At 52.2% G+C, this 27,317-nt stretch overlaps 2 protein-coding genes across 23 annotated transcripts in view; one reads left to right on the top strand and one right to left on the bottom strand.

The window, feature by feature from the left end:
- The first annotated feature begins 258 nt into the window (after window positions 1-258).
- Window positions 259-2,445, top strand: UQCR10 (ubiquinol-cytochrome c reductase, complex III subunit X). 2 transcript variants are annotated; one of them, XM_086348636.1, is made up of 2 exons: window positions 259-493; window positions 2,182-2,445. In XM_086348636.1, the coding sequence occupies exon 1, from the start codon at window positions 284-286 to the stop codon at window positions 470-472; it is 189 nt and encodes a 62-aa protein (XP_086204762.1). In that variant the 5' UTR covers window positions 259-283; the 3' UTR covers window positions 473-493; window positions 2,182-2,445. The 2 variants fall into 2 exon arrangements, with proteins under 2 accessions (XP_086204762.1, XP_086204761.1); XM_086348635.1 differs by having other exon boundaries at window positions 259-433.
- A 17,236-nt stretch (window positions 2,446-19,681) lies between these two features.
- Window positions 19,682-27,317, bottom strand: part of ASCC2 (activating signal cointegrator 1 complex subunit 2) — a 35,913-nt gene continuing 28,277 nt past the window's right edge. For 17 of the 21 annotated variants that reach the window (XR_015144751.1, XR_015144748.1, XR_015144749.1 and 14 more), the window contains 5 exons: window positions 22,674-22,767; window positions 22,444-22,574; window positions 21,812-21,911; window positions 20,610-20,689; window positions 19,682-20,220 (listed from right to left, as the gene is read on the bottom strand). Coding sequence is in view for 17 of the 21 variants with exons in the window: in XM_086348649.1 (XP_086204775.1) it covers window positions 20,049-20,220; window positions 20,610-20,689; window positions 21,812-21,911; window positions 22,444-22,574; window positions 22,674-22,767 (577 nt within the window). In the remaining 4 variants the exon portion in view is untranslated. Of the gene's footprint in view, window positions 20,221-20,609; window positions 20,690-21,811; window positions 21,912-22,443; window positions 22,575-22,673; window positions 22,768-23,053; window positions 23,762-24,025; window positions 24,522-27,317 lie in introns of those variants that run through there. The other 4 variants (XM_086348654.1, XM_086348652.1, XR_015144750.1 and 1 more) reach the window with 2 other exon arrangements.

Raw genomic sequence — 27,317 nt, forward strand, 5'->3', positions numbered from 1 at the left:
GGAAGCGCGAGGGATTCTGGGTGTTGTAGTGAAAATATTAAATCTTTTTTTTAAATGCTTAAGAAGAAGAATTCAGTAATACGTTCCGCCAAGCTGTTTGGGATTCCATGATCTGGATTTTAGGAGACCTTAATCCCGCGCAAGCCATCAGTTTACCTCCATAGTTCAATACGACGAGCACCGAGATTCAGAAGAACTACAAATCCCATAAAGCATTACACGTGGAGGCCCTTTGGAGAGAAAGGTCGTCGCGGCGCCGGCGCTCGTTCTGCAGCGGACAAACATGGCGGCCCCAACGTTGACTGCAAGGTTGTACTCCTTGCTGTTTCGCAGGACCTCTACCTTCGCCCTCACCATCGTCGTGGGCGCCCTGTTCTTCGAGCGCGCCTTCGATCAAGGCGCAGACGCCATCTACGAACACATCAACGAGGGGGTGAGGGCCTGGACCGTCCCTGACCTTGAGCCCTTCTGAGGGATGACAGGGCGAGTGGAGGTGGGGCGGGACTCAGTCTACCTTTAAGAGTAGCGTAAAGGGAACCCTGGATGTCTTCTATCTGTAGACTCCGTCTGTCCGTTCCCCGCCGGTATGAATCCTAAAATGTTCAACGGGATCAATAGCTCCCACCGTGCAGAGGTTGTTAGTATCGCTGTCTCCCACACCACACACCCACTTGTCCTAAACTAACTAAAAGCTTAGTGAGAGCAAAGGATTATTAGGGCCACACCACCAGGAGGCCAGTGGCAAGTCAGGGCTGGACCCAGGACCCCCTGTTTCGTCTGAGGGTTTCAAGGGCACATTTGAGCGGGTGACGGCCGTGAATAGGACATCTTCTTAGACACTGGGGCTGGCGTTTTTAGACAGCACTTTTCAGTTCCGAAGCCTTTCTATGCTGGCAGCGATGGTATTAATAGTGGTTAAGGGGTGAGGGGGTGAGGGGGATCGAGAGGGTATACAAGCGGAGATCCCTGGATGGGAATACCGGGACTTACCACTTAATAACTTGTGTGAGTTAACCTCTCTGAGCTTCACTTTTTTCTGTGAAATAGAAATAATAGTAGCTATCTCAGGGAATTATTGTGAGGATTCCATGAGATGCTGGCAAGGTGTCGCAGTAGGTGGTAGGTGAAGTGAAGTGAAGTCGCTCAGTCGTGTCCGACTCTTTGCGACCTCATGGACTGTAGCCTACCGGACTCCTCCGTCCATGGGATTTTCCAGGCAAGAATACTGGAGTGGGTTGCCATTTCCTTCTCCGAGGGAACTTCCCGACCCAGGGATCAAACTTGGGTCTCCCGCATTGTAGGCAGCCACTTCACTGTCTGAGCCAAGGGAAGCCCACAGGTGGTAGGTGGTACCACTCAAAAACTAGCACTTTCTACAGTCCTGGGGAGGAAGTGGAAGCATAAGATAGAGAATAACAACACCTTTTAAAGTCCCTGGGTGCCAGGCACTGTGCTGGGTGCTCTGCAGACTTTATATCGTTAAGGTATTTAATTTATGGCTCATACTAAGGAACGTCCTGGGCAAATAAGCTGTGTTCCACCACTCTGTTAATAATTTGAAACTGTCTGGCCCTACTGCCCAGGCAGGCTCGGTCTCCTGATGTACAGCCTGTGGCCAGGATAGCTTTCTGTCCTTATGAAAGTGCTGCTCCTGTTCATTTGCAGGCTGTTCCCCTGGCCATTTCAGTATGCGGGGAAGGCATCTCAGAACGTTGTCATAATCCACCCATTCTTGGTGCTTTTAGGAATGAGAATACAACTAGTTCCTGACCGAGGGATCATAAGTCTGATGAGGTTAAAATATGGCTCAGTGTGAAGTATTTTGGGACCAGGCTCTTAGGACCTCTGGAGTAATACCTGGGAGTTCAAGAATAGAGACATTTTCCAGCCTCTGTTCCTTAATAATTGTGTGCTTTGGGGGCCCAGGTCCCTTAGTGTCTCTACCTCAGTTACCTGTAGAGTGAGGTCATACGTTCCCCCTTCCTTCACATACTGACTCAGAGCATTCTGTAAATGCTAGGAGTGTACGTCAGGCCTAGTATTGCTTCCAGACTGCCCACTGCAAGCTGTCTGGATGTGGTACGCGTTTCTCTCAGGCTTGTTTTAAGTCCAGGGCTGTGGGAGGCGTTGTTCAATGTGAGAAGCAAAACTCCGTTTGTGGCTCTTGTGTTTAAAATGCAGAAGCTGTGGAAGCACATCAAGCACAAGTATGAGAACAAGGAGTAGCTCCTGGGAGGCCCCCGTCCAGGCCAGAAGGACCAGGTCCAGCACCAGCTGTTTGCCCAGAGCCGCAGCCTCAGCTTGAAGACACGCTTGCGTCACTCTCCACGGACCACCTTTAGCTGTCGACAGGAGATGGCGTCCCCTGACAGACTCTTTAACTTCTGCTATGTTTGAAGTATGTTTAGTCAGAGTCATCAGCAAATAAATGTAAATTGGCCTTGAGACCTGCTTCTGCATCTTCTTAACTAGCTGCTCTTCACTTTACCGGTTATTTGACACCACTTCAAAGTCCTCTGCAGACATCTGAAGGGCAGATTCCATTATTTTGGATCTCCCATTAACTTCTAGAGAATTCTAGTTTTCACACTGTGAGCTAGAGCTGGAGGTGTTAACCTTCAACTTTGGCCTCTAAACCAATAGCTGCATTCTTGAGTCACGCAGAGGACAGCTAACTGGCTTGGCCATAGGGAAGCGCTGTGGATCCAGCTGGGGAACAAATGTTTATTCTCCATTCTGCCTTTAAGTTGCCGAGGATCTCTGGGGAAGCTGGCATACCTCTCTGGGCCACAGCTCATCTTCTCATGGCTGTAAGGCATATCGGAAAGCACGCAGCATGGCTGGGAGCTGCCGTGGAGAGCGTGGGGATGTGCTGAACAGTAGAGCGCTTGGTTGTGTTTGGTGACTGGCCGGGAAGATGAGTGACTCACTTGCCCACCATCTTTCACCTGGAGCCTGGAGTGATGGGGCCAGAGCTAGAACAACCACTAGCGTCTGAGGGGGGAAGAGCCAGTTGGGAAACTCATGCGGGGCTTGGAGAGACCCTAGGAACTGCCCAGTTTGCCCTACCTGAGGCATATCCTCATGAAGGTGACGACCAGGCCTGGAGAAATCATGACCTGACAAAGGTACAGCTCTAGGGGCCAGATCAAGACCTGAGCCAGAGTAGAGGCTATTCTTTTTAAGAATGATTTCACCATGAAGTAAAAGATAGTTCTGGGGGTTGAAGATTTGCCATTTACATGACACTACACTTTCCCCAACAATTTGACGGTAGTGTGCTGGCGAAAAACAATAAAATGGAGCATTCTTGAAAAGTTATTCTACAATATCCTTGAGCACCTGATGACAAGCTCAGGGCAGTGGGGTTAGAACGAGCTTAATTGATCACCTGTCTCGAGTGAGGCATATTCAGCCCAAGCAGCAAGAGTATCTCTAAGCCATTCTACATTAAGATGCCCCGTTACTTGTCATCGGCACTTCAGGACAGTTGAGGTTGTATATCTGTTTTCAATTAAGAGACAAATATTAACCCCATTTTACCTATTTTATGGGAGTGAATATTATCCACCCAGAACCTCAACATGAGCCTATTTGGAGTTAGGGTCTTTGCAGATGTAATCAGTTAAATGAAGATGTTGTGGGACTCCCCTGGCGGTCCAGCGACTAAGACTGCGCTCTGAATGCCCGGGGCCCGGTTTTGATCTCTGGTCAGGGAACTAGATCCGAGTGCTGCAACTAAGAGTTCACATTGCCCCAACTGAAAGATCCTGCATGCCACAACGAGACCTGGAGCAGCCACATTATAAAATACACATTTTTTTAAAAGAGATGGGGTAATGGGTTGGACACCCGTCATTCTAAATCCAATGACGGGTGTCTTGAGAAGACTGAGACAGAGATTGAAAGATGAGAATTTCAGAGGTCAAGGAATGCCAGAGATTTTCAGGGGTCAAGGAATGCCAGAGATTGCCAGCAACCAGAAGCAAGGACAAGGATTCTTCCCCTCCAAAACTTTAGAGGGATCTTGATGAAACCTTGATTTTAGAGTAATACCCTCCAGAACATGGAGAAAATAGATTTCTGTTGTTTTCAGTCACTCAGTTTGCGGTCATCTGTCATGGCAGCCCTGGGTAACACCTGTCATATTGGCCAAGTTGGGCTTCCCTGATGGCTTAGCCATAATCCGCCTGCCAATGCAGGAGACACGAGCTCGATCCCTGGGTGGGATAGATCCCATGGAGAAGGAAATGGCAACCCATTCCAGTATTCTTGCCTGAAAAAAATCCCACGGACAGAGGAGCCTGGTGAGCTACACAGTCCATGGGGTCGCAAAAAAGTCAGACATAACTTGGCACACACTGGCCAAGCTAAAGAACATTACCTAATCTTGTCAAGGATACAGGAAAATGACGCAGATGGACTATTGCAAGAGGATGTGAAGTGGTACCATCTTCCTGGAGGATATTTTGTACTTATGTATCAAGATCCTTAATATACATACTCTTGACCCAGTAAATTCTACTTCTACCAAATTTTCCTAAAAAAAAAGTTAATGGCCACAAGATATGTTCATCATGATGTTTATAATGGCTGGGGGGAGAGGGGGTGGCGGGCAGGGATGAGATATCCAAAATAGGAATTACTATTATGGTGAAACGGAGAAGGCAATGGCACCCCACTCCAGTACTCTTGCCTGGAAAATCCCACGGATGAAGGAGCCTGGTAGGCTGACATCTATGGGGTTGCACAGAGTCGGACACAACTGAAGTGACTTAGCAGCAGCAGCATTAAGGTGAAATATTATGTAGCCATTTAAAACCAAGAGACTTGGGGGCTTAACATTTTTTAAAATGAAGTTTTATTTCTTTTATTTTTGGCTGTGCCGGGTCTTTGTTGCTGCCCGGACTTTTCTTTAGTTGCATCAGGTGGGGCTACTCTCCACTGTGGTGTGTGAGCTTTTCATTGTGGGGCTTTTCTTTTTCTTTTGTGGAGCACAAGCTCTGGTGGTTTCGGCTCCCAGGCTCTGGAGCACAGGCTCAGTAGTTGCGGCACACGGGCTTAGTTGCTCCACAGCATGTGGGGTCTTCCTGGACTAGGGATCAAACCTGTGTCCCCTGCATCAGCAGACGAATCCTTACCATTGAGCCCCCAGGGAAGCCTGGAGCAGGCATCTTAAATACTGGACCACCAGGAAAGTCCTAAAATTAAGTGTTAACTGGGAGAAAGTATCCAACAAGCGTGGCAACGTACCAGCTGCACTAATATATGAAACAGTCTTTCAAATGCATAAGAAAAAAGTGACTAACACAGTAGAGGTTAGGGTGGATGACAGGAATAGGCAATTAAAATAGGAAATACAAATGGCCACAAATGACAAGATGCCCAGTTTCACTAATAAGCAATATGAAATACCATTTTTTTGCACATCCCATGAACAAAAATGGAGAGGATTAGCAAAACCAGTGTTTCAGTGAGGAAGCAGGCACTGCCCACGGGCCCTGGAGCAGTGATATTGAGGGGACTTTGCAGATATCTATTTTTAAATATTCGTCCCATTTAAAAATATATATGTATATATTTATTTATTTGGCTGAGCTGGGTCTTAGTTGCAGCACTCGGGATCAATCTTCGTTTCGGCATGCGGGATCTTTTATTTTTTCAGTTGTAGCACGTGGGATCCTAGTTCCCTGGCCAGGGATTGAACCCGGGCCCCCTGCCCTGGGAGCTTGGAGTCTTAGCCACTGGACCACCAGGAGAGTCCCTGTTTGTTCCTTTTATTCTTGAACTTTCATGACGAGAAAAGTATCTCCAGGATTCCACGTGCTTATGCACACACACAAAAAGTCACTGGAGGCTTATTTGGAATTTAAAAAAGCAGAAAAATGCCTTTCAGTGGGGGAGTGGTTAAATAAAAGGTAGCTTCATACCATAGAAATCTCTGCAGACAATGAAAAGAATGGGGTGACTCAGCCTGCAGTTGAAAAGAAAGACAAAGTGAAAACAAAACCAAGCTGCACAATGGCATGTTGAGTTGTTTAGTTCAATCCACTTAAGGACACACATGCAAGTTGATAAGGCTGCACACAGAACCCTGCAGGATCTGCACCAAGTTTTCCTGGGAAAACACACACCTGAGGGCTAGGATTTCAAAGATATACCTTCACTTGGTGCAACAGTGATTGACTTTTTCTCAAAACAAGCTTATATTGACGTTCTAGTAAAAAATATTTTATAGGAAAGAAAGCAATTCATTAAAAAAAATAGTTAATGCACGTGCTCAGATAGAACAGTCACAGTATAAAGCTAAGTGAAAAAAGCAGGTCACAAATTCCTATAAAGTGTGATACCTTTTATGTTTTTGGTAAACATGTATAAGAAAAAAAATTGGAAATGCTTACACGAAATTCCTCACAGTAGTTAATTGGCTGAGTCATTTTCTTTTCTCTTGTATTTTTCCCCCGATTTCTAAGTTTTCTACATCAAGCCTGTATTCTCTTTAGTCGGGGAATGGAAGTGAATTAAAAGGAGGCTGCCAAGGGAGAACATGAACAGAGAGAGTCAAGAAATGTGAGCCCCCAGCCCTGGCACCCAGCTGCTGGGCGGTCCATGGTGCCTCTTCCTGAAGTCCTGATGAGAACTTGTTCTTTTAAAAAAAAAATTTTTTTTTTTCTTTTTAAATTTATGGCATGCAGGATCTTAGTTTTCCAACCAGGGGTTGAACCCATGCCCCCTACAGTGGAAGCACGGAATCTTTTTTTTTATTATTAATTATTTTGGCTGCCTAGGTTCTTAGCTGTGGCACACAGGCTTAGTTCCCCCACCAGGGATTGAACCTGTGCCCCCTGCAGTGGAAGCACAGAGTCTTAACCACGATGTCAGGAAAGTCCCGGGAACTTGTTCTTGATGGGCCCTGCCGAATGGGAGCTGGGCGTCCCCAGGGTTCCCTGGGTGAATCTGCCCACAGGTGGGGGAAGTGAGGATTAGCACCCTTCTCAGACTGACACAGAGAAGTTATTACTGGGAAAAAGGTCCGCCTCTGTCCCAAGCTCAGCCCCAAATGCCTCAGCCCAGGCATTTTCTGAGGGCAAGAGCTAAGACAGTCTTGACAGGTCAAAAGCCCCAAGGACTCTGCACCTGCTCCACTCGTACACGTGTCAGGAAAAGCTAACTGCTTAGGTGCCTTGTCAAGCAAGTTCCAGAAGGTCTCTGAAACTCTTTTCTGAGAAGTTGGCCTCTGGTATGTCAGCTCTGAGCAAGTAGGACCTTTCTCTGGGCAAAGAGTTTTATGCTGATGCCCTATTTCCGTAGCTTCTCTCTTGCATCCAGGAACATCTCTCCAAATGGGTAGAAACTATTCATTCATTCATTCATTCAAGCAGTATGTCTCTGCTGCTGCTGCTGCTAAGTCGCTTCAGTCGTGTCCGACTCTGTGGGACCCCATAGATGGCAGCCCACCAGGCTCCCCCGTCCGTGGGATTCTCCAGGCAAGAACACGGGAGTGGGTTGCCATTTCCTTCTCCAATGCATGGAAGTGAAAAGTGAAAGTGAAATCACTCAGTTGTGTCTGACTCTTAGCGACCCCATGGACTGCAGCCTACCAGGCTCCTTCATCCATGGGATTTTCCAGGCAAGAGTACTGGAGTGGGGTGCCAGTGCCTTCTCCCAGTATATCTCTAAGGAGTGCCTATTATTCCTGTCACTGTCCTAGACCTTGGGCAAATAGTGGAGAACCAGAAAGACCCCCACCCTCTTGGAGCTAAAGCATTCTAGTAGGTGAGACAGACAGTAAATGAGAAAGGAAATAAGGATTTCAGCTCATGTTGAAGGCTATGAAGAAAATAAAACTGGATAACCTATAGGGAGTGACTCAGGTTTGAAGAACAACCTTTGATGGTCAGGGAAGTCTTCTCCAGGGAGATGATATTCGAGCTGAGATGTGAGTAGAAATCTAGTGAGGTAAGGACCCAGAATAAGAGTGTTCCAGGAAATGAACACAGCAAGGGCAAAGACCCTGGGGCAGATGTGAGTTTGGTTCAGTTACTGAACTGAAGGAAGAGAAGGAGTCAAAGACAGGGTCAGATACTGTGTGGTCTTGTATGGGTCACACCAAGAGTTGGGATTTCATTCTCTCTCTCTTTTTTTTAATCTTTTGAGTTTTTAAAAAATATGTATGTATTTATGGCTGCATTGGTCTTAGTTTTGGCTCACAGGATCTTCCCTGCGGCATGCGGGATCTTTTGCTGTGGGGCACACGCACTCTGTAGTTGCTGTTGCCTGGGTTTAGTTGCCCCATGGCAAGTGGGATCTTAGTTCCCTGACCAGGGGTTGAATCTTCACTCCCTGCATTAGAAGGCAGATTCTTAACCACTGGACTACCAGGGAAGTCCCTGGTTTTTATACTACAAAGAAAGGGAAGCTCCTGGGGAGTTTTCTGAGTAATGATTTACTTTATAAACCATTTACTATGAGCCAAGCATTGTAGCAAGTGTTAGCGGTTCACGTCATTTAATTTGAATAATTGCAACGATCCGAAAGGTGACATTATTATTCCTATTGAATAGCTCTAGTGAAGGATGAAGAGCACAAATATTTTAACAGTCCTGGGATAGAATTCAAGCCCCACCACTCACTGGCTGTCCAAACTCAACCAGTTTATTCACCGTCTCTGAGCTGATTTCCTCATCTGTAAAATACCCACCATGCTATTCAAATGATAGCTATGATTCTTGTTCTTTCTGGAGATGCTGTCATCTTGGAGGGGTGTCAAGGGGAGTGAAGATTACTGTATAGTAAATTCTCACCCAACTGTTTGCTTAATTAACCCAGCCAGGGGCTACCTGGGAAACTTCTGGCATTTCAGGGCTGCCGGCCAAGGCTCAAAACTTTTCGGCTTTGGGTGGAGTCCAGTTTGTCCTGGCAGCTCAAAGAAAGAAGGAAGGCCCAGCCCTCAGAACATTCTAGTCTAGTCCCTGGTAGACACAAGAGGTTGCCTATCACAGGCTGGGTTCCCTGGGATGCAGACTCTGTGCAGGAGGTTTACTGATGAGTGCTTTTGGGGTCAATGGGCTTCCCTGGTGGCTCAGACGGTGAAGAATCTGCCTGCAATGCAGGAGACCTTGGTTCGATCCCTGGGTTGGGAAGACCCACTGGAGAAGGGAACGGCACCCCACTCCAGTATGCCTGGAGAAGTCCATGGACAGAGAAGCCTGGTGGGCTACAGTCCATGGGATCGCAAAGATTCAGACACAACTGAGCGACTCAACAGCAAGGCATGCTTTTACCCACTAAAGGATGCAAATGAGACATGGAAAAATGTTCACAATGTCTTATTAACTGAAAAGAATAGTGAGAACAGCCTGTGTTGAATCATCTCAGTTTTGAAGAAAACCAATGTTTATATTCCTTTTTCTAAAATAATGCTGGAAAGAAGAACTAAAATCCTAACGGTGATTCTTTCTGGTGGTTTTTCTTTCTTTGCTTATTCCTGTGACCCATGGCAAGCATGTTACTGGTTTTGTAATGAGCTGGGGGTGGGGAGCAACGTAAGTTAATTACAAAGAAAGAGATTCCATCCTGTAACTCAGCCAGCCCTTCCAGCAACAGGGCACATGGACTGTCCTGCAGATGAGTTTGAAGTCTCCCAAGGAAGGGACAGAAATCCATGATTTTAAAATGTCTGAGCCACACGTAGTGTTGGAGGGAATACAAATTCTTCGGGCAAGGTGGAGACGATGGCAGCTTCTTGAGTGTGAGTAAAAGATGAACACTCTGTACTGGGGGCGGGCAGTGGCCCACGCAGTACGTATCACACACACAGACACACACAGACACACACTCACACACACAGAGCTGCTTTCTCCAGGCATTCACCCAGGACCAGGCCATTAACATACCCTGTACCACTGGATCCTCAATCCGAGGTGGGCACTGCTCTCCACCCCATTTTACAGGTGGAAATGGGGAGAGGTCAGAGAGAGGTCAAATGTCTTGCCTAGGCTAACACAGCTAGTGAGAGTGGAGCAGAGGTTCAGAGACAGGATGCTTGGCTCAGAGCTCAGATCCACCACTCTGCACCACGTACAAATCATTTCTTATTGGGGCCTTGGCCTGACACGCTTGGATATATGCAGAGGCTGGGAGCCAAGGGCAGGTTCCAGCCAGCATCAAGGACAAGGCGGCGACGGAATGCAGAGAGCGCTGGCCCGGAGCCGTGCTGTCCACAGTTCCCCAGCACAAGGGTGCTGACTGCCTTCCTGCTTCCCCAGGCTTGTCCCTGCCTCAGGCCTCCTGCACACCCTCTTGCTCTGGACTCATCCTCTCCACTGAACCCTCAGAAGCCTGCCATGTCCACTCCCCTGCTCACACGCCATCAAGAGCTCCCCACTACCTATAAGATCAAATTCCCTAGCCTGACAATTTCAGATCCAGGCTACCTCAACTCTCACTTTATTCACCTTCTAAATAGGGGGCCCTTGCTGGGGGTTCCCATGGCTCTCTCATCTTGTGATTCAACATAGATTATGGGGGGACTTCCCTGGTGGTTCAATGGTTAGGACTCCATGCTTCCACTTCAGGGGACACAATCCTTGGCTGGGGAACTAAGATCCTTCATGCCATGCAGCATGGTCAAAAAATGAACAAGGATAAAAATTGACGCCAAAATAAATCCATTATGAACAACCACAAAAAACTCCTCCCAAAGCAACAACAACCGAAAATTCCCAGCGTGGATTAAGGGGGAACTTCTCAGGTGGGCCAGTGGTTTAGACTCCATGTTTCCACCGCAGGGGTCACAGTTCAGTCACTGGTCTGGGACCTAAGAACCCACAATCCATGCGGCACAGCCACCAATAACAACACAACAACCACAAAAACACGGATTCTAGAAATAAAGGCCAGCTCTGCTCGCCTCCAGCTAGGTGACCTTGTTGGGGCAGGGGTGGGGGGTTGGGGCGAGTTGCGTCTCCACTATGATCTTCAGTTTCCTCATGTGGAAAATGGGATGACAATATTAATAATAATAATAATGCCTAGCGGTGCTTGGAAAGACGGGAGATGATGCTTGTGCCGTGCTTAGCACAGGTCTATGGGGTAGTTTTGTTACATTGCTTTAATGAGGAAGTTAATGGGGTGGGGGGGAAGCTGGCACAGTTTGCAGGGATCAGCGCCTAATTAGCATATTCAATCCACAAAATGCAGGCTGAGAGCTTTGGGCACGAGTGTACAGCTGAATCGTCCAAGTGACCCCCTCCCCCCACAGCACTGCTGTCTCAGCTGCTTTAAAAGGAGGTGTTCCCTACCTCCTTTGCATCCCTCAGAGGCCGGATCACTTTCTTGTGTTCCCTTCTGTCCCCCTTATCTTGTTCCTGGCGTCTTTAACACTGTTGTAAACCCCAGCTGCCTCGTGCCTTCCTGAGACAGACCTTATCTCCTCCCCACACCTTTCTCCATGTAACAGAGTCCTGTCTGCTTCCGACCATCTTCCGTCCTTCCTGACGACTTAGCAGACTTCTGTCTCCCTCCCCTGTAGGCCTTCCAAAGGAGAAGCCGCTTCCCGCCCTAGGGCTGCAATTCCGTGGGATGTCTTATCTTTTTGGTTCGCTAAGCTTTCCTAATGAAACCCATCCTTCAAACTGCAACCTCCAATGGGTATCCTTTCCTTCTGCTAGAAGACTGTGGCAGAGTGGAAATTTGCAAAATATGTCCTGTCTGACTTGCTACTCTCCTTTCTGTTCTCCAGCCCCTCTGTCAATGCAATGACTTGACTAGAGGGGTTGTATCAACAGAAGTATGGAGTGTAGAATGAGGGAGGTGATAGGTCCTCTTTTTCATGCTGAGCCAATCACATGTGGAGTATTGTGGTGGCTGGTTCAAGCGCCAAGCTATACTGAGGTGGGAAAACCAAGGGGCTGCAACTATGGACTTTGGAGGCTGGCGTATCTGGGTTTGAATCCTGACTCAGCCATGAGCAAGCGCCTACCTTGCTAAATGAGGCTTATAATAACACGTACCACCCGGCTTTGTTTCAAGGATCCAGTGAGGTAGCTAACATCCAGCAAGGCTGAGCGGGGCACCCAGGGCACCTAGCACACACCTACAGGCTGGCTTGTGCCTATCTGCCGGGGTCCAGCCCCGGCTGAGCCAGGGTATTCGAAGGAGAGAAGGCATCGGCGACCTATTTATTTAAATATTCATCAAAGATATAAAGAATAATAGAATGAGGATAGCTCAGTGAGGAAATTCAGTGGAGAAAAGAGGCTGAATAATTCAGCCAGAAGGTGAGAGAAAGAATGACATGGGGAGACCAAGTTTCGGTAAACAAGGCCCGCACTTTATTTTCCAAAGTAGTTTTTATACCTTAAGTTATGCATAGAGGATAATGGGGGAAGGGGTAGAGTCATGCTGTAAGCCAGGCTTTCTTCCTGCAAATTTATCGTATGCAAAAGTTTAGGTGATTTGCATCATCTTCTGGCCCTGTTAACATTTTAAGACCCTTTCTTCAGAAAACTTACTTTTCTCTAAAGGTGATTAGGCAGGCGCCACCCTCCAAAAGCAGTAAAGTTGCATTCCTATAGGGCAAAGGTGTGGTGGGCTACAACAAAAAAGAATTAACTCAAGGGTCCAAGGTTACAAACATTAAAGCTACTACTTACACCAATTATATTAATCAATACACTGCCAGGGACACAGCAGGTAAGGGATATGGAGACTTCGCAGCAAACATTGGCCCAACAAGTGAAAAACCCTTCACCAATACAATTTCTAATCAATCTTTTAACTGCTCAAAGGACTCTGTATTTAGACAGTTTAGAACATTTCATGCCTCTCACAGTTGGGAGGCTCTGAGCAATCACATGTGGCCGGAAAAACCTATTCAGGCAGGCTAGAGGACTTCCAAAGGAGTTTGTAGGTTGAAACACTATCACACCCAGGAACTTTATTAACTGGAGGTATAAGTTAACTCTTTTTTCAGAGAGAGGTAGTGGGAGACAGCCCCCTGTAAAGTCAGAGGTGTAGGTGAGAGCACAAAGCAGAAAGTAGGCAGACTCTGGTTGTGGGGGTAGATGCTCGAGAATTTCCAGGGGAACTCCTGAGGCTCGATCCCGCCTTTGCGTATGCCGAGCCTCCTTCCTCATGACCTTTGCCACGGGCGGACTTCCTCCGCTGGCTCCTGACAGAGATAGACTTCCAGTTGAGCTATTCCAGATCCTGAAAGATGATGCTGTGAAAGTGCTGCACTCAATATGCAATATGCCGGGAGATGGCTCCCGGCACCTATCTCCTCTGCCTCTGGCTCCTGTGTGTCCAGGCCATCCTGAGCCCTGGGAGGACTTCTGGGAGGACTGCCCTGGAGCACTGGCAGGAGGCACCCACCACCCCTCGCCTGGGGCCCTGTGAGCAGGGCTCTGCTAGGTCGCTGGCCACCTCACAGCAGGCTGGGGCTTTACACACCTTATGCCAGCCATCCTGCCAACATCTCTGATCTGCAGACAAGACAGTTCTGGCTTAGAGAGGAAAGGCCACCTTGCTCAGAGTCACGAGGTCCGGGAGTGGCTGAGGCCAGCTGGGTCCTGACCCCAGAGCCTGGCTCCTTCTCTGAATGGCAAAAGCAATATAGGCCGCTGGCCATTCAGAGGCCCCTGATCCCCGGTGGAAAGTTCTGGCCTTGCCCTTGCTGTTACTCTGAGTTTACAGCTTTGGGGGTGGGGGGAACCAGTGCTTTTGTGTGCGGACCCCTCCTGGGCGGGGGAGTCCGGTTTTCCAGGTGTGACAAGCACATGCCTTCCCTTTAGCAGGTCACCCACTGGTCCTCACGACGTCACTCCTCTCCTGGGACCGGGGGGCGGGGCTCCGCCCATTGGCACGTGGACCCGGTGAGCCTGGCACAGGAGCGGGCAGTGGCCTTCCCCTTCTCTAATCAGACTCCCCACCAAAGGGGTCTCAGCTCCACAGTTCCCTGGCTCCCTAGAGGCAGGGGCCTGGGGGAGGCTGTTTCATGACAGAACTTGCCCACAAAGGCAAAAGCCTTCCCCTCATTTTCTGTCCTTCTGCTGGGAACTGTCGGCAAAAACGCAGATGCTGGCAGCTCTGGAACTGTTCGTGCCCCTGGGACCCCAGAAGTCCACGTTGACTAATGAGCCCTGCCCCCAGAAATAACAGGTGATTTGGGCAAAGAGGTTTCCAGCAGGGTGATTAAAAGAGAGCAGAGGATGGGACTCCTCTGGCCATCCAGTGGTTAAGACTCTATGCTCCTAGTGCAAAGGGCACAGGTTCAATCCCTGGTAAGGGAACTAAGATCCCACCGATGAGGCAATTAAAAAAGAGAGAGAGAGAAAAAGCAGAGGAGGAAACTGCCCCAAATGCAGAGTGAAGGGCTGCCCACGACAGTTTTTTTCTCTCTCAGCTGAAAGAGGTTCACTGCTCTTAGTGTCCCCCAATCATGATCCAATCTGACCCCCAAAGTTACTGGCCCCCACAAGGCAAGAGGGCTTGGAGGATGATCATCCCTGTTCCACACAAAAAGAAATAGAAGCCCAGAGAGTGACTGATCTAAGGTCACACAGCTTATTGAAGGCTAGGGCCTGGGCCTCAGCCTCCTGCCTCTTCATCCAGTGCCTTTTTTCATCACCTCTGGCCACCTGTATGAGCAAAGTAACAATAAAAAGGGTGGACAAATAAGGCCTGGGGGTGTCTATGTGAAGGAACGCTGAGTAGACCAGATGGGAGACAGGGTGGGCGCCTGCATGTGATCTCTGTAAATAAAATTCCTAAGTGCACAGGAATGATGGGTGCTCGTCCCATTGGAGGCTCTTTTTCTGCCAGGCTCTTCTATGGAAACCACTTTAAACAGGAGAAAACCATAGTTACCGCTTGGGATGGCAGAGCACTTAAGGGACATGTCAGGTGGCGGAGGGTGGGATCATGCAGCCAGAAAAAGCATATTCTGTCACAAATTCATCTTTGGAGAGCTAGAATGAAGAACCTCTTGTTTTTATAATTCAGACCAAGTCGACTGAAAGAAAGCTCCATACCACCTCCAGGACTGGGAGAGACCCATGGAAGCCTAGTAAACTCTTGAACAGGGTACACCTCCCCATCCCCAGGGGAGGAGCTGGAATCCAAAATCCCAGGGGCCTGAGATTGGGGCAAGTTGGGGGTTTTAAATAGGTTGAAAAACTCTGGACTCTGCGCCCTTTAAGGCTCCCTGAGTTCTGCCATTCTGTGTAAAATTCTGTTGATTATCGACTGCTGGAAGAGAATTTCTCTTACGATGTGAAGTTGGAATTTAACGCTCATTTTAAGATGTCCCCAGCCCCCATCTCTCTCTCTCTGTCTCTCTCTCTGTCTCTCTCTCTCTCTCTCTCACACACACACACACACGTAGGGCTGGAGATGGTAAACTTTAGATGGATTTTTTTACCTTGGTTCAGCCAGTGGAATAGCAAGAGCTTCTGACCACAGCCAAGGCCCCTCCCTGCTGTCCCAGCACGGAGATCTAGATAAGAATTGGTGCCAGGTTGTCCCTGGTTCTACTGGGCTGCTCTGAGAGCTCCAGGGGGGCCCTGGCTCCCTGCTTCCCTTCCCTGAGGACCAGCCACCCTGGCTCCTTCTAAAGACCCCATAAACACACTCTAAGTCCTAATACGCCTTCCTCACTGCTGAGCCCTCGCTTCCTTCTCTTTGATGTCATTCCTTAAAAAAATTTTTTTTTTAATATTTATTTCTTTGGCTGTGCAGGTCTTAGTTGCTGTACGTGGGATCTTTAGTTGCAGCATGTAAGCTCTTAGTTGCGGTATATGGGATCTAGATTCCCCAATCGGGGATTGAACCCAAGCCCCCAGCATTGGGAGCGAGGAGTCTTAGCCACAGGACCATGACGAAGGTCCCTCAAGTGCCGTTTACATGGGCTCACTCTCCTGCCTACCTGGTGGCTCAGATGGTAAAGTGTCTGCCTACAATGTGGGAGACCCGGGTTCAATCCTTGGGTCAGGAAGATCTCCTGGAGAAGGAAATGGCAACTCATTCCAGTACTCTTGCCTGAAAAATCCCATGGACGGAGGAGGCTGGTAGGTTCCAGTCCATGGGCTCGCAAAGAGTTCAACACGACTGAGCGACTTCACTTTCTTTCTTTCTACTCTCCTGCCTCCTCTTCCTCATGTCCCATGCTTCCCAGTGGCTATTTCTCCATCACTTCCTGGCAAAGCTGGGCAGTGAGCCCCACTCCCTTAGCCTGCTTGACCTCGAGGCTGCAGCCTGACCTGGCATTCCCTCGCCCCCATCCCCTCCCACTTTCACCCTGATCCTTGACTTTCCTGCCTCTTGGCCCCCTCCAGGGCCTCCATGCCCCCCAGCCTCTGCATTCCCATCTTAGCCTCCAGCCTTTCCCTCACTTCCCCTGGAGAGAGTCTCAGTGCAAAAACGAAGAACCATTCAGTAGGCTGAACGGCAAGGCTGGACACACAGAGTTGAAAGGATACATGAATTTGAAAATAGAAAAATAGAAAGTGAAGAAATGGAACAGAGCGCCTGAGCTCTGGGGACACAGTGGCAAACGGTCCTACACACACACGATCGATCGGGGTCCTGTCAGCCTGGCCTGATGAAACGGCATCTCCTGTCCTCGTGTTCTGCAGCTGTTGGACTTGTATTTTTTACTTTGTAAGAAAGGTAGTACAAGCATTCGGGGGTGGAGGGAAGAGGGATGGCAGGAGACTTCAGGGTTAAGAGTCGGCTTTAGGGGACACTTCTGAGACCAAAGCCTCTCTTGGTCATTTGCTAAACGTGTGGCCTCAGGCAGGCCACCTACCCGCTCGGTTCCTCAGTCTCCTCATCTGTACCTACTGGGTGAGGATTAAGCAAAAATGAGCCAAGCAGAGACTCTGGCCAAGGTAAGTACACAGTAAGCGCTTTTTATTCTAAAAACGAATAATTGTGGTTTCATCACCACCATCATCCATGCTCTTATCATCATTTCTCATTATGTACATTCCCTTCCAGACTTGGAAAAATGCAAAAAAACAAAAAACAAAAAACCTTTTTTCTAACATTTTCACAATCACAGTGTATTATCATGTAGTCTGCTTTCAATTTTTTTTAAAATTTTACTTGGCCTTGCTGCTTGGCATGTGGGCTCTTAGTTCCCTGACGAGGGATTAAACACCCGCCCTCTGTACTGGAAACATGGTCTTAACCATTGGACTGCCAGGCAAGTCCCTTAAATTTATTCTTAAAAAAAAAAACTTGCATTTTTGGTTTCTCATGTTGCCGCTAAGTGTTCACTGACATCATGTTTAAGGGCTACCCAACAGCCCCCTGCATTTTTGGTGGGCTTAACTTTTGTTTGTTCTCTCCCTGTGTTATTTAACCCAAGCTTCTGGTGTGGCCGGGACAGGCGGGTTCTTGCCAAGCATTTAACTCTTCCAGCCTGTGCCTGGACGAATCAGGGGGCCACTCAGATAGGATCTGCGTTCAAGCTCTACTGTTGTCTTGACATGGGCTCTGGGCAACTTACTAGGACTCCTGAGCCCCGCCTTTTTACCCACAATGACAGGCTCTGCCCACCCACCTCACAGAAGCACAGGTGTACTTGTTCAAACTAACACGTCCACCATCGCTGCCCCTCGTGGACTAGAAACACAGACTCTCCGGTCTTCAGTCCTTTTGGAGGCACAAGGTCTTAAAAGCTTCCTGGGAGATGCCTGTGATGGTGGAGTTCTCTGCCAGGGGACAGAGAGGGCACTTACAAGATTCCTGCTTCGGAGCAGTCATGGGGGTGGCAGAGCCATTGGGCGGGTGGGCAGGGTTCCAGACCCCACTTCATTTATAACGTTGCCCGTCTTACACCCTGGGGCTTTCTCGGAGGATCTAATTGGCACCAAATGGAAACCATTCATCTGGTCCAATGTACCCACTTTATAGACAGGAAAACTGAGTCCCCAAGAGGTGAAGGGGTATGCCTACCAGCACTATTCTGGTGACCCCTGAGTGCTTTTCTTTTTTTTTTTTTAGTTCTACCAGTTTATTGCTACCAACCCATCACCCTCCACCCTCATGCACACATGCTCAGTCATGTAACCCCATGGACTGCAGCCAGCCAGGCTCCTCTGTCCATGGAGTTTTCCAGGCAAGAATACTGGAGTGGGTTGCCATTTCCTTCTCCATCTGGTGACCCCTGAGTGGTTTTCTTTTGAAGCACCCCCTGAAGGGGCCCTCGTGGTCTGAAATGGAAAATCACCATGAAGTGATGCCTCCAGGGAGACAAAGTTGGACCTGGAACTTCATTCTGGAAAATTTCAAAAGTGATCTCTGTCTTCTCATGTCCTTTACACCAGGATGCTAACGTGAAGCCTGAACTCCAGGTGGTCAGGAGGAGATGATCACGTGCAGGTGTGAGGGTTTGTGTAAACAGTGAGGCAGGTATGGCCAGGGAGCCCCCTGCCCCACCTCCAGGGCCAAGAGATGGGCTTGAGCAGTTGAGAGAGAGAGAGAAAAAAAAATGGGCCTGACCCTGATCTGGGTCGCTGGGAAATGCCTCCAGGAGGAAACAGAGTCTTCCCTCTGCCTGTCAGGACGGCTGACCCGGGGCCTGATCTCAGCTAACTTGACATTTCGAGGGGAGCACACCCCCACCCCCGTATCTGCTCTGCGTCTCAAACACGGTGAGAGAACTGGCGCCACAGAGGAATTGCTATTGATTTCCACTTGTGTGGGCCGGCCTAGCAAAACCAATGCGTCAAGTGCCTGTCTGCCTCGCTGCTTCAGACGCTCATCCCAACCATGTGCAAATAAATGGCACCAGCATCTGCGGTGATTTGTCAAGGTCCAGCTGGGCAGGGGCCCTGGCTTCCGCCGACAGACTCCGGGCCAGGCCAAATGCGGGGGCTCAGCCCAGCAAATGCCCCGCTGCTGATCCGTCACCGATCAGCCACATTCTGGGTGGCCCAGGAATTGGGAAGTCTGGCAGCCACGGCCATGCTGGGAGCTGGTTGGCCCTGGCTGTGGGGGGTCTTTTGAGGAACAAGGCCTGAGGCCCACTTGCTTCAGTGCAACAGGGCTCGGTAGTGGCATTATCACTTGTTTCTTCCTGTTTGTGATCCCTTGATTTCGGAAGATTTAATGGAATGTATATGTGACCAAGAGCCACTGAGTTCTGGCTCTGGTGTGGCCACTGGCCGGCCGGCCGTGGGAGGCTGTGAGATGGAGAAAACACCCCTGTTGGGACCAAGGACCCCATGAAGGCCAGGGCTCAGCCTGCGTGTCCAGTCCCTGGTCGCCCACCTCCCGGCTGTGGCCTGGGCAGCCACCTTTACGTCTCAGTGCCCGGCCGCCCTCCCTGGCACTATGGGACTGGAAACTGCACCTGCCCACTCCCTAGGGCGGCGGCTGCGGGGGCTGGTGAGGTCACGGTAAGGGCTGGACAGCAGGGCCTCATGCTGGCCCCTCCTTCCACAGGCAGGGAGTGGAGGCTCAGAGAGCGGGGTGATGGTCTCTGGCCACACAGCAAGGTAGAGCAAGATCAGGAGGGCTTAAAGTGGGAGGCAAGCACGAAAGACTGATGAACAGAGCACCGTCCTGCCCTCTTCCTCTCCTGATGGCGGCCATCACTGGACTAGGACGGCGGGGCTGGGTGGGGGGCAGGGGCGGGGAGGGGAAGAGGTTACAGGCCGGGCACGGATCCTTTCTTGAAAGGGTCAAAAATTTTATTCAAGGGCCTTTTTTGTTTTCTGTTTGTGAATATACAAGCTTCCCACTGTCCGGGAGAAAGCGAGGTGGTATCTGGCTGCACAAGGTTTGGGAGGCTGGCCCTGGGGCTCTGTTCCCGTCCCTTCACCTGCTCGCTGGCCTCGCGGTTCTTCGGCCGCGGGCTAAGGCACTGTGTGTTCTGCAGGAAGGCGCTCACGGCTGGCTGGTGGATGACGAATGAGGTGGCCTTCTCAGGGGCTGCGAAGCTGAGGCTGTCGAGGGGTAGACTAGAACTTGGGGCCCTGGCAGGGGGCCGACTGGCGAGGAGGCCCGGACCTCCCGCTGGTCCCGGCGCAGCAGTCTCACGATGGAATCATGCCTTTGCTTCTCTTGCGGTCAGCCATGGTCCTCCGGTTGTGGTTGGCTCGGGTGGCCTTGCTGGCTTCCTTCTTCCTGCGTTCCTGCATGGTCTCTCGGCTCTGCCCATGGCCCCGGGGGCTGCCGGCCACCACTGTGGAGCTGTCATGCCGGTACCTGGGGGAGGAACAACCCGCCCCCAGAAGAATCCATCAGCCAGAGGAGGTGGCCCTGACCAGAAGGGGAAGAGCCCGCTGCCTTCCTCCGAGATCCCCAGGAACAGACACCAAGCTTGGGCCAGGACACCCCCGTGCCAGCTTGAGGTCGGAGGAGAAATGGAGTCTGCCACCCACTGGCTGTGTGACCTTTGGCAAATTATTTAACACGTCTGGGCCTCAGTTCCTTCATCTATAAAATAAGGACAATGACAAGACTAGCTACTTCCTAGATCTGTGGCCAGAGCAACATGTTAACACATGTAAAGCACTTGGGGGGTGTGTGTGGGCTTCCTGGGTGGTGGGCTGGGGCTTCTCCTGCCCATTGACAATGGCGCTGTAAGCGCTCACCCCTTCCTGGCCAGGAAGGCCACACGTCTGGCTTCCGCTTTCTCCCGTAGCACTGCAGGGTCCTGCACAAAGTGGTCGGGCTGTGGAGAAGAAGGGAGAAAAGATCACGAGCTGCCCCCTTTCCCGAAGCTGGGCTGTATCTGGCCCCATCTTGGAGATGCCCCCCATGCCAGGAGCCGGGGGGCAGCCACAGCGCAGCAGGGCAATGCCCCAGAACCTGGCTGGTTGTTCTGGTCCAAGGTCTCCACCTGAAGCCCCCTCCTCTGACCCTTGGCCTTCCTCGTGCCCATTCGCGGCAGAGGTGGCTGACGGGTAGTCACAGCTGGAGCCGGATGATGACAAGGGGGAGTGAGGGGGGAGGCCAGGAGGGGGACCTCTAGAGACCACGGGGAGCCTGGAACCCAGCAGAGCTGCCCAGACACTGGTGCTTCCCCTCGCTGGCACCAAGGCTGGGGGAGACCGGGACCCAAGGACCACAGACAGACTGTGGGGGCCTGGGCTGTGTCAAAAACACAACACAACAAGGGGAATCAGTAACCTGTGGAAACGGCAGGATTTGACATAAAAACCTGAGCTAACCCCTTGCCTGGAAAGAGGGAAAGCTCTGGGAGGTCCAGGCCTCTGCCGTGCCGAGGAGCCCCTGGGCAGGGGTGCCTGCTGGCCCAGGCCTCAGTGTCCATCAGGCCCTGCCACTCACTGACGTTGGCGGCCCGGCCCTGGACACAACTGAACCTGTCACCCTGGTGGGAGGATGCTGTGGTGGGGGTGGGGAGGAAAGGATCCAGGGGCTCTCATCTGTTTTCCATGAGGCATTAAGATTTCAGTAGAAGAAAAAGTTTAGTGGCTAAAAAACAGAAAATGTTCAAACCCATCATCACAGATGACCTTGGGCTCTAACGCCTCTCTGATGTCGAGAACTGCCAACCTGGGCATGGAGGCTGGCCCCCAGGTTCCTGGGCCTAATGAACCCAGCAGCTCAAAGGCCTGGCCTCTGATCCTTCCCCTGGGCCCTTGAGGGGCCTTGGAAGAGGCTTCTAAGCCGGCAGCTCTTCAAGCAGACATCCTGGGCTCAAAGGGACCCCCTTTCCGGGCAGTGATGCTGAAGATGCCTCAGGGCCAGGCTCTGGGAAGTGGGGCGCAGCCCCTGGCTCACCCCTCAGAACTGTACCCTCCCCTCCACCTGCTAGTTGTCAACCAGGTACCTTGGGGGCTTCAACTGTAGCCTCCTCCTCCTCTTCCTCCTCGTCCTCCTGCCCTTCACCGGGCACTCTGGTTCTCAGCACCTGAGGGATGGTGAAGGGCCTGAGGGTTGAGACAGAAAGGGAGATCAAAGACTAGATTAAACCCGGAGAGTGGAGGCTCCAAGGGAGGAGGGGGTCCTGCTGAGAGGGCCCACCAGGACTGGAAACCAAAGTGCTTCTGAAGTCAGCTTTGCGCCCGCCCCTGGACTCTGTGTGGGTACCAAGGTCTGAGGTGGGGGCTTCTGGGAGGCTGAGCTGAGTCCTGGGGCAGGGGTGGTCTCCAGTCCTCTCTCGTCGGGGCGGCACTGCCTTTACTGGGGGAATTGGGGAACCTCCCTAAGATCCCACTGGGGAAAGTTTTCTGCAGTTAAGAAGAAAAATGGAAAACTGCACGAGACCCAGTTGATGGCTCCTCGCTCAGGGTGGGCTGGACCAACCGGCCAGGGGGCTGGCTAGGGGCTGGAGGGAGCACTGGACCAGGAGTCGGGAGGCTGGGGTTCAGGCCCCGGTTTGGTCACTGACTTGCTCGCGAGATCTGTATAAACCAGAGGCTGGGGGAGGGCCGCCCACACCCCCGACGTCGACAGCCTCACCTGCGGCTGATGAGCTCGTCATCCGAGTCCGCATCGTTGGCGCCCACCTGGTTGCCATCGTATGTGTCGTCGTACTCATCCTCGTAGTCGTCCCCGCGGTAGGGCGAGCCCTCCCCGGGCTGCAGCAGCACCTGCGACAGCCGAAGCGTGGGTCCGCGGGGCCCGGGCTGGCGGCCGGGGACGCCTACCCCCCGCCCGCCCCGCCCCTTCCCCTCGCCAGCCCCGCCCACCTCCTCCACCACCACGCTGTACTGCTCATAGCGCTGCCGCTGCGCCTGCACCTCCCGCTTGTCGTTCAGCAGGCTCCGCGCGCTCTCTTCCTTCCTGACGTCGAGAGGGAACAGCGGGGAGACACGAAGGAAAGCCATCAGGCTTCGAGGGCAGCGGGAGGGGGCCGTAGCGCGAGGGTCCAGACAGACCACCGCTCACTTCTCCCGCCTCTGGCCGCCGCAAACTGAGATCAAGCACCGACGGGGTGCGGGGGGCTCACCAGGTCCAGCCACTTCCGAGGCCCCCCCTCCCCAAGGAGCAGCTGTTAGAGTGTAACACCTGTCCCCTCCTTTCAGCCGGGAGACTCCCCTTCGAGGCGTCCACCCCGGAGAAACGTTGGCCCCCAGCGCAGAGAGGTCTGATTGGAGATTTTCTTTTCAGCACTGTGTGTAACAATGAAAAACGAGAGCAACTCATGTCCATCATGGCCCAAGGACAGGGGCCACTGACGCGGGGTGGCAGTTCTCAAGAGCGACAATTTGTGCTGATGGAGACAGAATTCTAAGACATCCTCCAGGGGAAAAAAGCAAGCGCAGAGAAACACACAGTGTGATCTCATCTGTGTGAAAAGCAGAGGGCAGACCAGACCTGTCCTCTCCTGCGAGGACGTCCTTATCTATGCACAGGAATAGAGACAGAGGGCTGGTAGGGCCCCACCCCCAACCTGGGCTGCTCTGAAGAGGGGCCTGGGGTCACTGGAATCATTTCAAAGGAACAAAACCTGAAGAAACAGAGAGCCCACGGGTGGCTTTCGTAGTCAGCTCGGGGAGCCCCAGCCCCTCCCTCTCACCCCGCTTTTCAGCCCAGGGACCCTGTCTGGCCTGCGGTTCAATCTCTCATGTCAGATGGCACGGTGAGAAAAGTCTGGAAGTTTGACTGCCGTCCTGTCACAGGGGAGGCCAGCCGGGGGCGGGGAGGGACGTGTTTGGGAACACAGCGAGCTGCAGCACAGCCGCGGGGACTCGGGACTCTGGACTCGAGGCTTTGCAAATCTGTAGAAGAACCTGGCTTGTCGGACACACAGGCCTGTGCAGTGTAGTTTCTAGCCCTGCAGGGGAAAATCAATATGAGGTGCCAGGCAAGAAAATCCAGCTTAGCTGTGAAACTGGGCCTCTGGAATGTATCAGGGGTAGGGGGGAAAAAAAAGAAGAGGCACAAAGCCCGCAGCGTCCATAAAAATCTTCTATTAACAGGCTTTTAGTGCGGGGAGGGCCAGGTACCTGAGTCTGTCGAGCTGTGTCTGGCCTGGGAGCCTGGGGCAGATCAGAACTGGGGCTGCCAGCACAGTGGGTTAGGACCTGCTTCCTTCAACTTTTTTTTAGTTTTTTGTTTTTATTTGGTTGCGCTGGGTCTTAGTTGCAACATGTGGTATCTAGTTCTCTGACCAGGGATCGAACCCAGGCCCCCTGCATTGGGAGCACAGAGTCTTAGCCACTGGACCACCAGGGAAGGCCCCCTTCAACGGTTTTTAATAAGGGGTTACTATGAGCTGGGCTGGGGAGAGATTCAGAAGAGTAAGATCTGGATTTGCCCTCATGGAACTCAGTCTAGTGGCAAAGAGCAGAAGTGTGCTAGATGAAGGCACATACGTCCTGGAAACACAAGGAAAGTACAAATGGATGGGGGTGCAGGCGGCTGAGTCGGGGGGTCGGGGGAGGCGCTGGAGAAGGAGTCTTGGAAGCTCCCTGATGTGGAGATGTTTGGTCTGGACCAGGGAACCATCTCGGGCCACAGGAATCTCACCTCATGCCAGAAGAGGGAGCCTGTGACCGTGGCCTCGGCCCTTAGCAGGCGCTCTCTCTGCCAAGCTGAGGGGTGGAGAGGAGAGAGGTAGAGAGGAAGTGAAGGGGCCAAGCTCGTTCAGGTGGAGCCTTCAGGTGAAAGCGCACCCATTCAATCAACAGAGGCTTCCTGAGGTCCTGCCAGGTGCCAGGCCCCGTGCTGGGCCAGGGGACCCAGGCTGAATGAGCACTGTCACATTCTCTCTGCCCCATCCCACGGCCCCCGGTCCACCCGGTCCCCAGTGCGGACAGAGGGAGGTTCTTTCACGCTGCATGGCCTCTGGTTATGTGGCTCCCCGGCAGGACCACAGAGAAGGCTGGCAAAGTGCCCCTGCCTCAGCTGGGTCCTAGGAGAGGACACAGGTAAGGCCAGGGTACCTCGTCCAGGAAGGCTCTGGGCCCATGACCTCATATGAAGCCAGAGAAGGAAGGAAAGAAAGAAAGGGGCAAAAGCAGCCAGGAGCAGACACACCCGAGGGCCAGGTCAGCCAAGCCGCGGGAGCGCCAGAGCCTGTCTGGAGCAGGGCGCGTCCTCTGCCTCCCTCAAGTCCAGGTACATGTGGGCTCCCCTGGGGCTCAACCACCTTTCTCCTCCTCACCTCCTCCAGCCTGTCCTTCAAGATTGGCCCTCAAATTGGCCCTTAGAGGGGTGACACTCTCCTTTGAATTTCTAAAGGGTCTGCAGAGGCAGTAAAGCCCTCCTATTCCAGGGGAGGAATCAGGGGATCCAGAGAGGCCAAGTAACCCTCCCAAGGTCACACAGCTTCCACCAGCATAGCCGGGGCCAGAATATAGGTCTCCTGACTCAAGTCTGCTTGGCTATTTCCTGAGCGGTGTGATCACAGGCCGGCCCCTTATCCTTGCTGAGACTTGATCTTGCCTCCAGGGATGATGCAAGGATGAAATCAGACGATGCCCAGAAGGGGACCTGGCACCTGCTGAGCTTCACAAAGGGAATCCAGTCTCTCTGACTACAGGACTTATCAGAGCCTTTAATGGGCTAATGTGCTCTGTGACTCTCCAGTGAGGCACACAGGGTGCGTAAGCATTTTTGGCAACAGAACTAATCTGAAAGAGAATGCCTTATCTTCTGGGGCACCACTGTCGAAAGGAGTCAGGGGGCCCTGCGTTACCCTCACCGCCTCCTTCCCTAGCTACGATACACCTGCAGCGCGTGTGCTTAGCGCCGACCTAACAAGCCCCTCACCTCACCCCCATTCCTAGCAGCTCCTCGTTTTGCTCGGGTCCTTCCTCTCCCCTCTTCTCCGGGAGCCCTGGAGCCCAGCTCCCCAGTGAGATGTGAGGAGGCTTGGGGGGCCACTGGGAAAGGTCTCCTGGTCTCTAAGAGAGGTGCAGAAAGACTTGACCCTGACTTCCTGGTGGCCTGGTCATTTCTGGATGTCATGCTGCGGCCACCCAGGGGCCACGAGAAAGCAAGATGCGGCCTTGAAGACATGCCTGCACCACAGATCAGCTGTGCTCAACTGCCCTACCCTGCGCCCACCTGTCCCACACGGGGACAGAGTTCCTCATTTCTTGAGCCATTTAGGGCTCAAGTATCTGGTTTAACGACGCACATACGTTTTAACTCGAGGGTGATCTGCCTTGTGCTGCTTGATTTCTCACGTGTTCTGTGAAGACAGGGCCCAGGCCCTAAGCTCCCCGCCCTGCCCACATCAGGACGGGTGACCCCACTGAGGCCTGTACGTGCACCTCCCAGCACCTCTCCACTCTGTCGCATCTTGATTGATGGTCTAAGTCATTCCCAACATCTCTGTGCCGTGGGAGGGCGAGGCCTGGGTGCCCCGTTCCCCGTGGGAGGGCGAGGCCTGGGTGCCCCGTTCCCCGTGGGAGGGCGAGGCCTGGGTGCCCCGTTCCCCGTGTCTCCCAGTGTGTCGAGCACAGGATCTGGCCATAGTCAATCACTTAATAAATATTTGCTGAGTGGATAAATAAATAACGCGCATATGAACAGAGCCCCTGCCTCTCTGTAAACCCCAACCCCTGGGCTGCCCAGCACGAGGCCAGGAAACGTCTGCCGCGGTTTCTGCCTGGGCAGCCGGGCACCCCTTGGAGCAGGGGGACAGCCCTCGCCGTGTGCCCCTCTCCTGCAGCAGGGCCTGGAAGGGCGGCCACTGAGGCGGGACAACACGGCCAGCCTCAGATCTGGGGATGTCGCAACGTGCGTGACTAAGCAGTCTGCAATAGCTTCCTGTCCAGCCAGCCAGATGGCTTTAGAGTTGCCCTGTGCCAGGTCCCCGAGCCCTCAGACGGCCACTCTACCAGCGCTGGACGGTCCTGGGAGCAGGGAACAGCTTGTGCTTCTAGCACTGGGGCTCCTGTCCCAAGAATCGGGCAGGGCCCTCTCCCCTCTCTGCCCCTCACTGCCTCCATCTACGTGATGAGGGAGAAGGCGCGCTGGACTTGCCCAGTGGCCCCCAGCTTTGTAGATTCCATGAAATGGCTCCATTAACACTGCAGGGCTGGCACTGGGCTGGCAGCATCTGATCCTGCCACCACGCCATGGGGCTGCTGACTCTCAGTCCCTCCAAGGGGTCCCGAATCCAAAGCCAGGGGATCCTTCCAGAACATACACTGTACTGGTGAAGGGGACCCTTGCCATGCTCCCCATGGCCTCGGGGCCACCGACCCTGCTGTTCGGTCCGCCTGGAAAGCTTCTCCTGCCCGCTCTGCACAACTGACCCTCCCTCGTCCTTCCACCGTCCGCCCCAAGGCATTGTCTCCGAGAAGCCTTTCTGCCTTAACTAAAGCCCCAACTAGAGGCTTGGGAGTCTGCACGCCTCCACCTTGGAGAATCTGTTT

Source organism: Bos grunniens, chromosome 17, assembly GCF_055505025.1.
Source record: "Bos grunniens cultivar Pamir isolate PY7600 chromosome 17, Bosgru_T2T1.0, whole genome shotgun sequence".
NCBI lineage: Eukaryota > Metazoa > Chordata > Mammalia > Artiodactyla > Bovidae > Bos > Bos grunniens.